The 16,582-nt window shown below is 46.6% G+C and overlaps 1 protein-coding gene across 2 annotated transcripts; it reads right to left on the bottom strand.

The window, feature by feature from the left end:
- Positions 1 to 1,053: 1,053 nt before the first annotated feature.
- cdip1 (cell death-inducing p53 target 1) lies at positions 1,054 to 15,058 on the bottom strand. Of its 2 annotated transcripts, none has more exons than XM_039775199.1 (5): positions 14,711 to 15,058; positions 11,090 to 11,193; positions 10,732 to 10,875; positions 8,412 to 8,685; positions 1,054 to 5,065 (listed from the first exon to the last, which is right to left on the bottom strand). In XM_039775199.1, exons 2-5 carry the CDS (start codon positions 11,172 to 11,174, stop codon positions 4,954 to 4,956), a joined length of 615 nt encoding a protein of 204 aa, XP_039631133.1. In that variant the 5' UTR covers positions 11,175 to 11,193; positions 14,711 to 15,058; the 3' UTR covers positions 1,054 to 4,953. The 2 variants fall into 2 exon arrangements, with proteins under 2 accessions (XP_039631133.1, XP_039631132.1); XM_039775198.1 differs by having other exon boundaries at positions 14,872 to 15,057.
- Between the last annotated feature and the right edge of the window lie 1,524 nt (positions 15,059 to 16,582).

Raw genomic sequence — 16,582 nt, 5'->3', positions numbered from 1 at the left:
AACAGAAATGAAGACGTGAAACGAGCCAACTGCTAAACTGGGATTTCAAACTCCGGCCAATTTCACTCCCAACTCATCTCTTAATGAGAATCCCATCCATCCATCCCGCTATATCCTAACTACAGGGTCACGGGGGGTCTGCTGGAGCCAATCCCAGCCAATACAGGGTGCAAGGCAGAGTGCCAGCCCACCACAGGGCACACACACACACCAAGCACACACTAGGGACAATTTAGGATCACCAATGCACCTCACCTGCATGTCTTTGGACTGTGGGAGGAAACCGGGGAGAACATGCAAACACCACGCAGGGAGGACCCAGGAAGCGAACTCGGGTCTCCTTACTGCGAGGCAGCAGCGCTACCCACTGCGCCACCGTGCCGCTAATGAGAAACCACTTCTTGTTAATTAAGGCCGTTACTGAATATCACGACTCGTCGCTGCTCTCATTCTGTTGATTTTCTGTTTTTTCTAAGACCACCGTCAAGATGCTTTGGTGACCTGAGCAGACCAATATGACTGAGACCTTCACCTTTCTTTATTTTCAGGTGAGCTGGTCATGCGGCGGCTCGTTTTGTGTCTCCTTTGGCTGCTCATTAAAGAAAAAGAAACAACTAAGGGGGTCCGAGTCTCGTCAATTAAAACAAAGGCAAAACAAACTCATCAGCAGCAAAAATGGCTCACTAATTAAGAAGAGGGTTAGAATGAAAACCTGCAGCCAATGCGGCCCACCGGGGCTGGAGTTGGACACCTCGGGTCTTGACACTCTGGCGAGGTCGATCGACATCCATTTAACGAAGGAGGGGACCACAGGACACCTGATATGCCAAACATGAATGTAGGTGGTCCAGGAGAGGACGACTGCCACTCCCACACCCTGGGCAGCCCATTTGAGCTTCAAGTATCCACAACACCTGCATAGCCACAGAAGGGGGGGGATTTTAGGCCCCCCATCAAAATAATATTTAAAGACAGTGCCAACTAATTGATCACAGACCGAGCTGTGATTCCTGTGCTTTCTCGACTCCTTATAATGAATTCCTCGTTACGGCCCTGGACACAACACTGGAGTCCAGACAAAAATTTGGAAAGAGAATAAAAATGAGCGGACCCTCACTCACCCCAAAAGTCAAGAGATACAAAAGTGGGGAACGTGTACCCACTCGGTGCCTCACCCGCATTTTCCACGATTACGGTTATCTAAGACCTGTGGAACTGTTCTAAGGGGGGGAATAGCCCACCGCCTTTCATCCACACACCACATCCATGCCGTTTCTGTTCTTCCTGCAACGTCCTTTAGTGGTGGGTGGGCTGTCAGTTCCCCCCCCCCAGACAGTTAAACAGGATGATCCCCCTGGTGTATGCAACAGTGGCAACACAAAGATCTCTGAAGGCCAAGAAGATACAAGTTGTTGGGCACATTTCATGCCAACCTTACTTTAGGAAAAGACAAACAGGTCTTCCAGTGGCTCATCTTGCATCACACTACGTAAGACGTCAGAGGTGGGGCGTTCATAGGATCTGCGGGTATTTGGGGTCTTAATGACCCCCAACCCCTGGTGTGGCTGTTGTGCTGTCTTACATGCATGTAAAATTGAGGAGCTGGGGAGGGTTGGTTTTTTATGAAGAGTGAGGGGTGGTCCCCCTTGATGTTTTGTGAACGTTCACATAACGGTGTAACTCGGATCAGGGGCTTACCGTATATAATGATGGGGGGCTCAATGCTATTAACCAGGTATAGGATCAGAGCCGGTCAATCCACTCGGTGACACAAGCGGCCACCTTAAGGCATCAAGACCCGAGGGGTATCATTTACAAAAGTTGAGGGGCACATGCTCCAGACAGTTAGGGGGCGCCATTTATGTAAGTCGAGTAGCCCGAGTGCTCTACCTCTCCATTACATCCACACGATGGACACTGAGGGGCACCACTCCTGGTAATTCAAGGTGTGTACTTTATAGTCACGGTGGTGGGGGAAGGGGGGTTCTCTTCCCCAGTCCTCAAAGGGGGGTTCCCTTCCCCAGTCCTCCAAGTCTAATAATACCACCGCCCCAACGAGGATACACACCTTTCCATTACATCCATGCTAATGAAAATGAGGGGGCAACGGAGAACGACTCCCCCCCAAAATGCTACCCCAACCTCCCCGGACTTCAAAGTCTAATAATACTGAAAGTGCACTATGAACACAGAGGGGCTCGAGCAGCATGTGCTCCGGACCCTTCCGCCTCCCCCACCTTCGTCAATGCTATGGACATAGAGGGGTGCCATTTTGCTAACTCGGGGGTGAGTATACCTCCCTCCCTCCCTCCTCATCCTCCTCTGCCCCCAGGGTTCGACCAGTAGTGTATATGACTGAGAAGAAAAGATCAGGGGCTTAAGCCTCTGGAGCCCCCACTCCCGCCACCGCCGATCAGAGGTGCCATATTGCGAGTGGCCGGCGTCACCAGCCCATCCGCGTCGTTGGCGTGTCAATTTTTGAAAGGTGCTTTTGGATTTCTGGTTAGTTTTGTTGTCTTCATTTCGCACTTGAGGGTTTGTGTCTTGATTTGGTTTTGCCGTTTAGCGAATGGTCCCGTCTCGTACTTCGAGTGGGGGCTTTCAAGGCCGAGCATTCCGCTCCTGCCGTTATTTGCTTGAATCCCCTAATGGTTCACAAGGTGCCCTGTGTGTTTGTTTTACGTAACCTCCTGGACACCATTTTAGGTCCCTGTTCACCGCCATTTTGAGAACCCATCGCTAGGGCAGCATTCCCCCCCCCCACACATTTCTAGGGGCGTGGCCTTTGAGTTCGTGACCTGTTTGTAATCAGCACGACAGGATAAAAGGTCAGGTTTGTTGTTGTTCTCTCTCCCTTATCCGATCTGCGGATACCAAAACACTTTCAAAAACCTTTTACCTTCTCGCGAGTTTCGTTCGTTCTCGTATTTTTTTGACCAGAAATTTTGTCTCCTGCTTTGGCTTTGGGTTTCTATTTCAGATTTTACGTCTAATAACCTCTTACGGTTCTACTCCAACATTTGCCTGTCAGGACAGTTTCACGTTAATTCGGAATTCTTCCACAAGTTCCATATCAGACCAGTGACACCAACTGGTCGGCTCTTCTCTGGTCAAGCTGCTAAGGGACCGAAAAGGATGACTGTGACTCCCAGATGACCATCTGTCAGTAGGACAGCAAAGGTGAAAGGACTCGGCTCAGCACCGACATTAAACCCACCCGATGTACTCGTCAGATCTGAGGTGCCAACCACAGGTGACGTCAGACGTTTCCATCCCCGTTCTTTCAAACTCCCTTTCTAGGCCCTCCGCAGATTTGATCCTAACAAACTATCAATTTGGCAGATCGGTTAAGACATCAGTTAAGGTTTGTGCAGGACACAAGTCATTTTTTTCCACTGATTGTCTTCAAAAGGTAGGAATGTGAACACGTAGAGACACCACAGAAGCTCTCATTTCACTTGTCTACCATTGTTTCGGAGAACGAGAAGAGAGGTTACAAGCTCACCACACTTTCTGAACAGAAAGCAAATAGGAAAGTGTGGAAAAGGGCCCTGAACGGGAGGGTGCCCCTTATTGGTAGCGGACTCATTCCTATCCCTTCCATTGTACATGTGAAATTAGGAGACAAAAGGACACTAGTTCTGGACAATTTGAATAATCTCTGGACACTGGATTTCCTCTTGTTATACGGCCTGTCATGTGTGATTGGTTTTGTACCCGGTGCCCCGTTGGTGAGAATGAGCAAATCCCAAACCGGTGAGCAAACCGGTATCCTCCTGCGATCTATGAATGAAAGTGGCTGGAGAAAAAGGATGAGTGAACCAATTTGGATGATCTGTACCTCTAAGAAAATCCCAAACCGGTGAGCAAACCGGTATCCTCCTGCGATCTATGAACGAAAGTGGCTGCAGAAGGATGGCAACTGAACCAATTTGGATGATCTGTACCTCTAAGAAAATCCCAAACCGGTGAGCAAACCGGTATCCTCCTGCGATGTATGAACAAAAGTGCCCGGAGAAAAAGGACGAGTGAACCAATTTGGATGATCTGTACCTCTAAGAAAATCCCAAACCGGTATTCTCCTGTGATGTATGAACAAAAGTGCCCAGAGAAAAAGGACGAGTGAACCTATTTGGGCTATCTGTATCTCTAATAAAATCCCAAACTGGTATCCTCCTGCGATCTATGAATGAAGATATCTGGAGAAGGACACGTGAACCTATTTGGTTGATCTGTATCTCTAATAAAATCTCAGGAATTCACCTTAAACATAAACTGGCATGAACGAATTAGAAAGGGGGTACTACATTCAAGATGAACCCCATCATGCCTGAAGGGTACTCAGAAGAATTTTCGATTTACTGCAGATGAAGTCTATATGGGGATCTGTAGAATCAAACTGAATTTTGTTGGCCAAGGTTGTGGTAGAGGGTACCTTTCATATGACAAGAGGGGTAAGAAACGTAAGGTAAGCTATGCACACCCCATTTTTTTTTTTTTTTTAAATCAATTCTGTCCCAGGTTATCCCGCATAAAGAAAAGCAGATCCCAGAATGCCTCTCTCATTCCACTTAGAGACGCCAATGTGAAAATCATGACTGGGAAAACAAGAGCCGTCTGCTACAAAGAGACTGTGACACACACGCTTGGAGGGGTTTAAAGAAAATGACCAAAACAGAGAGAGAGAGAGAGAGACTTGCCCGCTAGTAAAACGTCCCGGTAAAACTCTGTCCAAACACCTGAAGCCCTTTTTGTCATTCCTCTTCACTTCACCACCAGCTGAGTTCCCAGGGAGACGTTCACAGCGACTTGACGTGACTAGTACAGGACAGCTAGAGAAAAGCGCAACTATTGTCAGAGAGGTGCTACAATTAAACACGGAGAGAGACAACCGGAGGTCGCGACTACCCCGGGGGCTACTCGGACAAGACATTCCACTAGAGGGCGCCACTGTTAGCACATGCGCTTGTACGTGTAGATGTAGCCTTTGCAGTTGGGGCAGGTGTGCGTCACATCTTTGAGGTCGTCCATCATGAAGGGGATGAGGCAGCAGCCCAGGTCACACCTGAAAAGAGAAGAGAGAGACACACAGGAGTCCAGCGAGGTGGAGGGGCTACACGTCAGTAAGGGGAGCAAATTAACGATGCACACAGACTGCAACGTAAAATGTCATGCAATGTTATTGTCCCCATTTGTATGAACAGGCTACAGTTGTGGCCCAGAGTTTTGACAATGACACATATAAGAATTTTCACAAAGTTTGCTGCCCTGGTTTTTATGACGGCAATTTGCATCGACTCCAGAATGTTCTGACGAGTGACCAGATGAACTGCAATTCATTACAAAGCCCCTCTTTGCCATGAAAATGAACTTCATCCCCAACAAACCACTGCATGCCAGCCCTGCCACCAAAGGACCTGCTGACGTCACTTCAGTGGTCCTCTCGTTAACTCGGTGAGACGAGGACAAGGCTGGAGGTCACTCTTGTCACGCTGATTGAGGGCGCCCAAGAAGGTCCAACAAGCGCCAGGACCGTCTCCTAAAGCTGATTCAGCTGTGGGCACCGCCAGGGCAGAGCTTGCTCAGGAATGGCAGCAGGCAGGTGTGAGGGAGGAGATGACTTTTAGAGGGGGGCATGGTGGGTTTCAAGAAGGGCAGCAAGGAAAAACCATCAGGGACAGACTGATATTCTGGAATTGGACTGCTGGGCTCAAGTCATTATCTCTGATGAATCCCCTTTCTGATTGTCCAGAGAAGAAAAGCTAAGCGGCGCTACCATCTGTCCTGTGTCACGCCAACAGTAAAGCATCCTGAGCCCACTCATGTCAGCCAAGGCAGTGGGCTCACTCACAATTTGGCCTAAGAATAGAGCCAGGAACTAAGAATGAGACCAAAACATCCAGAGAGAGCAACTTCTGCCAACCATCCAAGAACAGTTTGGTGACCAACATGATGGAGCACCAGGCCATGAGGCCAACGTGACAACTAAGTGGCTCGGGGAACCAAACATCGAAATGTGGGGTCCTTGGCCAGGAAACTCCCCATTGAGAACTTGTGGTCAATCCTCAAGAGGCAGGTGGACAAACAAAAACCCACCAATTCTGATTAAATGAGAATGGGCTGCTGCCATCAGTCAGGGTTTGGCCCAGAAGTTGATTGCCAATCTGCCAGGGTGAATGGCAGAGGTCTTGAAAAAGAAAGAAGGGCCAACACAGCAAATATGGACTCTTTGCGTAAACGTCATGTCATTGTCAATAAAAGCCTTTGAAACTTCTGAACTGTTTGTAATTCTACTTCAGTCTACCAGAGAAACATCTGACACAAAGATCTAAAAACACGGAAGCAGCAGACTTTGTGAAAACCAACACTGGGGTCCTTCTCAGAACTTTTGGCCACGACTGTACAGCGGCTCCGCTTTGATCGTGATAAAAAACACGACTTGGCGCTAGAATACTGTGAGGCACTCCTTACAAGACCACCTAAGACAGACGTCAGTTAGTGCAGAGCGCAGCCTCCAGAATCTTAACTAGAAAAAGAAAATCTGAGCACATCACCCCAGTCTTGGCGTCGTTACACTGGTTACCGGTGTCATTCAGAATTGACTGTAAAACACGACTAATGGTGTATAAAGCCTTAAATAATCTCGTCCCGTCCTGTGGTTTGGCCTGTCTGCAAACACTCCAAGTCCTAACCTCAGATCTTCAAATGGTGGTCGATCTAAAATTCTAAGAGCCAAGATTAAAAGAAGTGGTGAGGTGGCATTTTTGCTCTTATGCCCCTAAAATCTGCAAAACTTTACCGACAGATATTTGCCAGGCTAACACTGTGGAAAATAAAAAACAAAACTGCTAAAAACCGACAATTTTAATTTGGCTTTATCAAAGCTACATTTCAGTTGTATTTCCTGATAGACTACATGGGCATAGAATGATCATATTCTTCAGCGATCCGCAATCTAAACTAATCTCCGCTATTCATCCGCTGCCTTTTCTGGTTCTTCTGTGGTGGCGATCTGCACCAGCACCACCTGACCGAGTCACCATGCAGCTCCCTGAGATGATGGAATGAAGGTGGGGGTCTCAGCTGTCCACGAGACCAACTTCATCAAATCCTATCATGTGAAGCCTGAAGCCTCAACATCTGTAGCAATAAAATGCATTACTACAATTCTTTGTGATGTGCCATCTGTTGGAACGGAAAATGCAAATCGTAGGTCTCTGTTATATGCCACTTGATAGGGGATTTATAAAAGCAGGTTTGTGATGTGATCTGCAGGAATGACAAATGCAGTGCATTTTATTACTACAAATGTTTGTGATGCGTCATCTGTTGGAATGACAAATACATTTTATTACTACAAATGTTTGTGATGCGTCATCTGTTGGAATGACAAATACATTTTATTACTACAAATGTTTGTGATGCGTCATCTGTTGGAATGTCACGTGCAATGCATTTTATTACTACAAATGTTTTAATGTGCCATATGTTGAAATGACAGAGAAATAACAACCAGATGGACACACAGACACTTTTTTTCTGAATTACAGTATAGTGTAGTGTAGTGTAGTGTAGTGTAGTTCTCGACTTGTCTTGTGTTTGGTGCACTGTGGTCCTGAGAAACATGATTTTGTTCCACTGTATGCTGCAATACGGTGTATGGATGATATGGCAGGAAAGCCACTGACTTGACTTGACAGTTCTCTCTTTTGGGTATTTAGTGTGGTTTACGATTAACAAACTTGTCTTCATTTTTCAAAGTTTTTGCCTCACAAAGGACAATTTGAGAAGAAGCTTTTAAAGAAAAACTTTGATCAGGATGTTCAGACAATCTCAGGTGTCAGGAGGAGACGCACAACAGCAACCACTTGTGAATCCCCAAGTGACCCCCCTCAGAAGGCAGTGCCCACTGGTTTGCTTCTCTTAAAGACAACTAGAGGACAGAAGCAGGACTACAGGCTCAGACAGGCAGGATGGAATTCACGTCTGGTCTCCGTAAATCACAGAAGTTTAAGAGGGGGGCTTCAATATGAACAACCAGAGAACATAAAGAAGTAGACTTTCTAGTGGACCACCGAAAGAGCAGACGGGCAACCACATTAAACACGGAGCTGCAATTAAGAGGAGAATTAAGACAAAGCACAGGGGCCGAGCTCAGATGTGCCCACTGCATTGGCTGTGAACAGGACTGGCATTCCGCCAATGACATTTCACGACCCACGGCGCTCATCTGACACCTGCAGTTCCTGCACTTTCTCTTTATTGACCGATGGCTCCATTTCTGCTTCTGCAGCAGGAGCTGCCAAGCATATCCCCAGGCTGGATGACCCCCGATTTAAAAACCTGACTGTGCTTTACTTTCCGTAGCCCCCACCCTGACCCCCCATGGGACATCAATGAAGGACACCTACCCGACAAAGCAGCAGAAGAGACAGAAGAGTGTGTTCATGAGGCCTAAGTCATAGGTGATCTTGGTGGTGATGGCCTGCTGGCAGTGGGGGCACACCGTCTGGACTGGCGACGCCTGGAACATCTCCCCCTGTAGGACTGTAACTGTGGTGGCAGCCCCATGGGGCACAAACACTGTGGTGGCATGGGCGCCAGGAGATGGGTAGGGGCCAGGGCCTGGAGGGTACTGGCCTGGAATAGGTTGTGGAAAATGACCTGGTGGAGCATAGTAACCCGCTATGGAGAAAAGAACGAGAAAAAGAAAATCACCTTGGGTCAGTGAACTGGAGTGGGCTACAACCCTCAGGGGGGCTCCTCAACAAGAACACACACACAATCACCCGGCGTCAGCAGATAATCACGGAGGGACAGCATGGACTTGTCACTCACTTTGGAAACGATGGCAATCACAGCGGCATTAGGCCGACCTCCTCGTACCCCGCACCAGCCTCCAGCTCCAGTGTGCCCAGGGTCTGCCCACTGAGCCACGCCTGGCACTTCACCAAATGAGCAGCCATCTGACCTGGCACTTCTAGTGTTGATAACATATATGCACACATTTCTAAATATACATGTTTAGAAAAATAATAAATAATAAAAATAATAATAATTTTATTTATTTAGTGCCTGCAGTATAATAATAATAATTTCATTTATATAGTGCTTGCAATTTAATAATAATAATGATAATAATAATAATTTCATGTATATAGTGCTTCCAATTTAATAATAATAATAATGATAATAATAATTTAATTTATATAGTGCTTGCAATTTAATGATAATAATAATAATTTCATGTATATAGTGCTTGCAATTTAATAATAATAATAATACATTTTATGTATACAGTGCCTGCAGAATAGTAATTTTTATTTATATAGTGCTTGCAGTATAGTAATAATAATAATTATTTTATGTATAAAGTGCCTCCATACTCACACAGTGTCCATATCTAAAAGTATTCTCCCCCCCGAGGATGTTTTCACTTTAACATTAAAGGGTCTTTACCTGCTGACCAGTTATCAAAAAAGGCCAAAATAAATCCCGCTTGATTCAATGTTGTATAAAAATAAATTCTAAAAACGTCCAAGAGGTGAGCACTTAGCAGGATTAGAGCAGGCGTCCCGGATGAGACGGTGAAGAAGCCGCTACTCGGACGGGAGGCCAGTATGACAACGCAGACTATACATAAATAACTCCTTAGAAGCCGAGAGTTGGTTCCATCCCCCAAACGCCAGGTGGGGGTGGTCCTCCTATGGGAACCCAGTCGGGACACCCGCAGAGGTGCTTGGGAGTCCTGAAGTGCAGCCCTGTTGGGGTCCCTGGGGGCCTGAGAGGAGGCACGGTCAGGGGAGAGCCTCCCTACTACTTTCCTAATACTGCACATAAAGACTCACTGATCCATTTCTCAGGACCACCTGCACACCTGCTTACCCGTGCAATCAGCCAATCACGTGACAGAGAGCAGGGCACCCCCTCCAGAATGACTCTCTGCCTGCTCGCTGGAAGTAAAAAGCTGCGAGCTCAACATTTGCACTTCCTACGTGTAAATCTTTACATTTACTGACATTCAGTTTCATCTGCCCAGGACTGTGTGCCATCCAAGACCCCTTTAAATGATTTGACGGATTCTGCCAGTCCACCCAGGTTGGAATCCTTTGCAAACTTAAGCAGCTCTTTACTTACATTAGTATTCAAATTACTTATGTATTAATTTAATATATTTTTATATTTAATTCATTTATTTATTGACAATAGCAGCGGCCCCAGCACTGACCCCTGCTGGACACCACTCTTGACGTCAGCCAGTTGTGATGAGTTCCTTGCACCGTCACCCTCTGCTGCCTGTGCCATGGAGATGCCCAGTAAGTCAATGGCTTCTGCTTGGCCACCACCCACCATCCTGCACAAGCCACCTGTGACATGTTCAATTATCCATCATCAAACCTGCTTAATCCAGTTCAGGGCCGCAGGGCCAGGGCCTACCCCAGCAGCATCAGACACAAGGCAGGAAGCAACCCTGGAGAGGGCAGGGCGCCACTTCAGTCAAAATGTCCTTGCTGCAGACTGGCACCATTTGCAGGTGTCGTTCCTGCTCTGCGATGGGCTTCAGCTTCCCCTGCTCAGGATTAAGCGGGTTTGGATGGATGGATGGATGGATGGATATTTTGACAGGTGCCATTTGTAAAACCACACCACCGACTCGCGGGTACTTTCCACATCTGACGATGATTGCCATTTTGTGGTCACCTTAACGTGGGTGAGTCAGATGGGACTTACTGTTTGGCGGGTACACCATTCCTCCTTCTCCTGGGACGTGTGGCGGTATGAATCCCGGCTGCATGGGCGGCTCATAGGGTGGAGGGCCGTACTCTGGCGGGATGGGGTGCCCATGTGGCTGGGTGACCATTGGTGGTGCAGAGCCTGGAAACAGAAGGGAGAAATCAAACACCGGTAAAGTCTTGAGGGGAGGCTGAGGTGGCATTGGAAGCAGCAGGCAGGGGAAGACATGAAGACCACCGAACTCAATGAGATATCAATAGAGGGTGTCAAAAGGAAGAAAAGCCACCCAATCCCCCCATCCAAAAAAGTCACGTGAAACGAGAAGCACCACCGGCCCCGAAGAGTCTCATCTCACCTAAATTGGGAGGCTGGCCATTCTTCTCTTCGATCAAAGGAGCGCTGGGACCACCAGGATATGGAGGAGGTGGGTCGCTCGACATCCTCAAACAGCGCGTTCAGCTACAAAGACAACACAATTTGAGTTACGCGCCTCCGACCCGCTCGAACGCTTTGTGCACAGTTGGCATCAGGTGGGTAGAATGGTGATTGGTGGTCCGAGTTGGCTGCCACTCACGTGTACTCCCTTGAATCGGGAAGCACAGACCCAGGAAGAGCCAATGAGGACTCAAACAAGCAACGGGGAGGGGCCAAAGTGAGGTGGTCTGTCGTGGCAAAGGACAGCATTTAGATAATTGCGACCCACGAAGTGCAGGCTCCCATCAGGGCACAGGGGTGCCAGGGGTATATAGGGGGGTGGGTCCAATGAGAGTGTCACTCAGGTGCCTCACTCTAAACCCGGAGGGAGTGGGATGTCACACCTGCACCCCCATTAGGTGACACAAGATAACGAGGAGCCTGTACGACAGACGGAAAGGAAGAAGGAAAGAAACAGGAAAGGATGGAGAATAAACGAGGTAGGATGTGGAAGAGAAGAGGTGGGCAGCTGGGAGGAGAGGGGAGTCTAAAGAGAGATGGAGTAGCTGGAATGAGCCAATTCAGAGGGGGTGGGGGGCAATAGGCTGAGGAGTGGCAGTGGGAGACCAAGGAGCAGAGGCTCAGCTCAGCTCAGCACAGCCCCCTGCTGGAAGCCTGAGGGACAGCAGCCTGGATTTTAAAGGTGGCTGTGCCAGTCAATTGGGGGTCTCCTCTGCTGCGATGGTTTTAGAAAGAGATACCCGGGTGTGGGCATTCTTTTGTTTTTAGTTCTTTAAACAACAGAATCCTGCTTGTGATTTGAGCCTCCGCCATCACTGGTTTTGATGGATTACGTATTTATTGGAAGAAAATCCTGATGCACTGCGCCTCTTTGACTGCTGCCTGATTCTTGATTACATCTCTCTATTATAAAAGAAAATCCTGGGATGAGACGAGATTTGTTGAAGAGATTTTTTTAAAGTCCTGCCCTCCTGTTAACGGCCCAGGCCTGCGGTCCTCTCACCTCTCCCCTCTCATTGGTGTGAATGCTTTGGTCATCACAGTTCCTGCACTCTCAGCGCTTCTACATTTTAACGTTTTCCTCTCTTTAAGTTCCCAATAAAAGAAGACGTATTATATCCAAATCTTACTGAAGAATTTCATCCTGAAGGGTTATCAACAGACGAAATGAGTACCACTAACGCAACATGAAGCATAATTTTCTTTTATTATTTTTTTTACTGTGGTTAATTACTCGCTATAATGTAAAATAGTTCTATTATCCATATGTAACAATTCTCATGAAAATAATCTGTTTAAATTGTACATCCGCTTCCCCAAACGCAAGAGGCAGATCTGCAAAGTGGCTAATAGCGGCCGCCCGGGGGTTGGCGAGCAAATCCCAATCAATCAATTATTCAAATAATAAAAACAACATGGAGTGGAGGTTAAAGGTCACCATAAATATGTTTTAAAATCCACAGAAGACCTCCTGACATGGCACTCTATCATAAACCTCCACTAAATCAGTGACCACCATATGCAAAACTAAATAGATAGATAGAAAGATAGACTGAAAGGCACTATATGATAGATAGACAAAGAGAGTGAAAGGTACTATATAACTGATAGACAGACAGACAGATAGATATGAAAGGCACTATATTACTGATAGATAGATAGATAGATAGATAGATAGATAGATAGACTGAAAGGCACTATATGATAGATAGATAGACAAAGAGAGTGAAAGGTGCTATATAACTGATAGACAGACAAACAGACAGATATGAAAGGCACTATATAATTGATAGAGTGAAAGTTGATATATAATAGATAGATAGATAGAAATGAAAGGCACAATATGATAGATATAGAGCACAGTAACTCTCTGCAGCTCCATGCTAATTCACATATTAACATATTCAAATTCAGAGCTTCATTTTAATTTACAGTAAACACTGCTTCCACCCTTAAATGGGCTGGCGCCCTGCCCAGGGTTTGTTTCCTGCCTTGCGCTCGGTGTTGGCTGGGATTGGCTCCAGCAGACCCCCGTGACCCTGTAGTTAGGATATAGCAGGTTGGATAATAGATGGATGGATAAACACTACTTCTGATATCTAGGTGCTCCGTTCTATTTCTATACTCCCATTAACTCGGATCTTCTGGAAAAATCCTGACGGAAATCTACAAGAATACGTGGCTATTAGACACGGTTGGGCATCTCATACTGGCACATGTGTGCTCCAGCTGCTCGTGACCTGCCGACATAACGAATGGTTATTAAGTATAATAATTCACTTTTTTTTGGTCCTATACAATTTCCTGCATGAGACTTGCGTCACTTGCGTCGTGATCGCACACCCCGACTGACCATTCGGAGACGGAGAGAAAAGCCTGAGCCCCGAGCGCAGGTTCAGCTCTTTATGAAGGTTAAAGGGGTCCAACAGTGTGCCATTCTTTCTGGCACTGCTGGGATTTTCAGCAGCAGCAGGACTTTGCAGGGACCCCAGAAAGGGGCTAACATGTCCACCTTTTCAAATTCCAGTTAAACACAAGCAGCGCTGCTCTGAATAAAGCAGTTAGAAGTCATCTCTAATAAATGTTCAAATTCTGTTTTGGACTTAAATTCATAACAAGCCTTTCCAGTCATCTTCTGCCTAATGTCTGTTTTCTTTGGTCCACTCCTAACCTTTCCTTTTTATTTGCCAGTTTGGGGTTTTTTTCTTTGAAACTCTTCCTCTGAGGCCAGCATCCCGGTGTCGTCATTAGGCGACACTGGCTTTTGGCGTGTATTTACGGAAGCTGCCAACTGAGGACCTGTATGTTTCCCACACTACACACTCTGATTGATGTCCTTCTCCTACTATGCAGTTGTCAATCTGAGCCTCCCCTTCTCCTTCTGTCCTGATCAGCTCTCTTCTCGTGACAGTAATTGACACCTTTCTGTCTAACAGTCGCCAATTAACATAACGCACACTCAAACAGATACCACGTTGCTCGAACCTTCCATCACACAGGCACAATGAACCACATTCCAGTGACTGTAAACATAAACATGGGCAAAGTACGCAGCAGCTCCTTGTGCCCAATCGAGCGACATGACCGACAGCAAACTGCTAGCACTCAGTCTCAGTCCTAACACCGTGTATTTTCGCATGCGCAGGACGGCGTGCAGTCATTTATGGGAAATGAAGTCCAGTCGACAGATTTGCGTTGAGCAGGAGATGACTCGGAACTCCAAAACAACTACAACCCCCAGCGAGCTAAGCGTCAAACAATAAACAGAGGTACCGTAATAATAAAGCTAGTCCTTTCTTTATTTATCTATTTCTCTCTCTATATATATATATATAAACATACAATTTCGTTTTTATTTGATCCCGTCGTTGTTTATCAGAAGAATTGCTATGCGTGCGAAACCCAACAACTCCAGATCCTCGGTTTGTCTTTCCACACCGGCGGCTCCAAAGGACGACGGCCCGTATGCGCCCGTGTTTATTTTCTTAGCAGGTTGACTCCTGCCCATCATCTGGAAATAAATATGACCGCCTATACTTACCCCTCAAATCCCATCCCCGTCACCTTCCCACTTCTTAATGGAACTTTTTGGTGTAAATATTCGTCTCTGCGTTTCTACAGCCAGTCAGTCCTCTCCTCTCCTCTGTCTCTATCACTATCGCCGCCGTGCAGTCACCCGTTTGTCCCCCCGGTGCAGTTCACCTGACAGTTCTGCTGACAAAGTCCGGTCCGATCGACTCCAATGCGCCTTCCTCCGCTCCGAGCTGAGACTCCCGTGTCCAGCTTTGCTGGTCCTCCGGTCTTCGACCCCCACACACTGCAACTGATCGCCAGTCTTTGACGCACCGCGTGAAACGGGATTTCTACACGTCACGCCCACCCCGCCACTACAGCTCACCCACGCAGGACAGGAAGGGGCTTCTGGCATCTGTCGCCGAGTCCGAGGTGATAGCGAAGAGGTGAGCAGAAAGGACTGCCACAGATACAAACAAAAAATCAAAAAATAAATACAATAAAATCGATCTGAGGGGGGCACGTCACCCCAAGGCGAGCTGGCGACTACGAGATACAAAAACCCCGGTCATCGGAAAGACAAGCGTATCGTATAGGCCTGGAGACTAAAACAGAAGAAAGCGGTGTCATGTCGCTATTTTGAGATGTGAACGTAAAAGCAAAGGACATGGCGACAATCTGAATTGGAACGCGACGCGCAAAATGCCGAAGACCACCAATCTGACAGGACTCGTCGGGAAAGAAGGGGTGCAAATTGTCATGACCGGACATGACTGGAACTACAGGGCTGAAAATGCCCGGCGGACAAGACCCCCCGGCGCAGGGGACCGTAACACGGGATTACGATCATAAGTGCGCCGCTGGTCGTTTATTTTTAAACACACTAATCTGGGATCCTAAAGTGGTTTGTCATGTAGTGGGTGCGACAAAGTGCTGTGTTAGCGCAAACTCCTGACCTCTTAGTCATATAGCGCCTGTCGCGGAGCGTGTTTTACAAAACACTAAATGAAGTAAAGGAGAAGATAACTGGTGACAGCATGCAGTGTAACATAAAATAACTAAGACTTGGGGGCGACGCCTTTATCTAAGGTGACTTACAACCTCCCAGACACAAGGGGGGGTGAGGAGGCATTGCTCAGGGTCACACAGAGGTGTCAGCCTCAGAGTTTAAAGTATATATATCATATATCTATCTACCTATTATATAGTGCCTTTCATATCTATCTATTATATAGTGCCTTTCATATCTCTATCTATCTATTATATAGTGCCGTTGATATCTCTCTATCTATCTGTTATATAGCACCTTTCATATTTCTATCTCTTATATAGTGCCTTTCATATCTCTCCATCTATCTACATACATACTCGTTGTGTTTCTATTACTTATTATGTTTTATGTTTTTCTTTTATATTATTAATTTTATTTGTTTTGTCATTTGTGTGGTGGGAACACCACAAGAAGTTCCAGGCAGACACGCGTCAGGAAGTAAAGTTCATCTTGAAGTCCAAGTGTGACGCAAATCTGTTATCATCTATTTGTGGTTATTTATGGAGCCTGTTATGGTTCTAAATAAACAAAGGATCTTAGTAATGTAAAATGATAAAAATGTGGCAACTTTTTTTGGATTTCTCTTTCTCAACTCCTTATTCCGTTGGCACAGATGTCAGCCCAAATACTCTTCTTCTTCTTTTTCTTTCGGCTGCTCCCGTTAGGGGTCGCCACAAAGGATCATCTTCTTCCATATCTTTCTGTCCTCGTCATCTTGCTCTGTCACACCCGTCACCTGCATGTCTTCTCTCACCACATCTATAAATCTTCTCTTAGGCCTTCCTCTTCTCCTCTTGTCTGGCAGCTCTATCCTTATCATCCTTCTCCCAGTATACCCAGCATCTCTCC

This window comes from Polypterus senegalus, chromosome 13, assembly GCF_016835505.1.
Source record: "Polypterus senegalus isolate Bchr_013 chromosome 13, ASM1683550v1, whole genome shotgun sequence".
NCBI classification, from domain to species: domain Eukaryota; kingdom Metazoa; phylum Chordata; class Cladistia; order Polypteriformes; family Polypteridae; genus Polypterus; species Polypterus senegalus.
The sequence above is the reverse complement of the archived record's forward strand: the minus strand, read 5'-3'. Positions and strand labels throughout refer to the sequence as shown.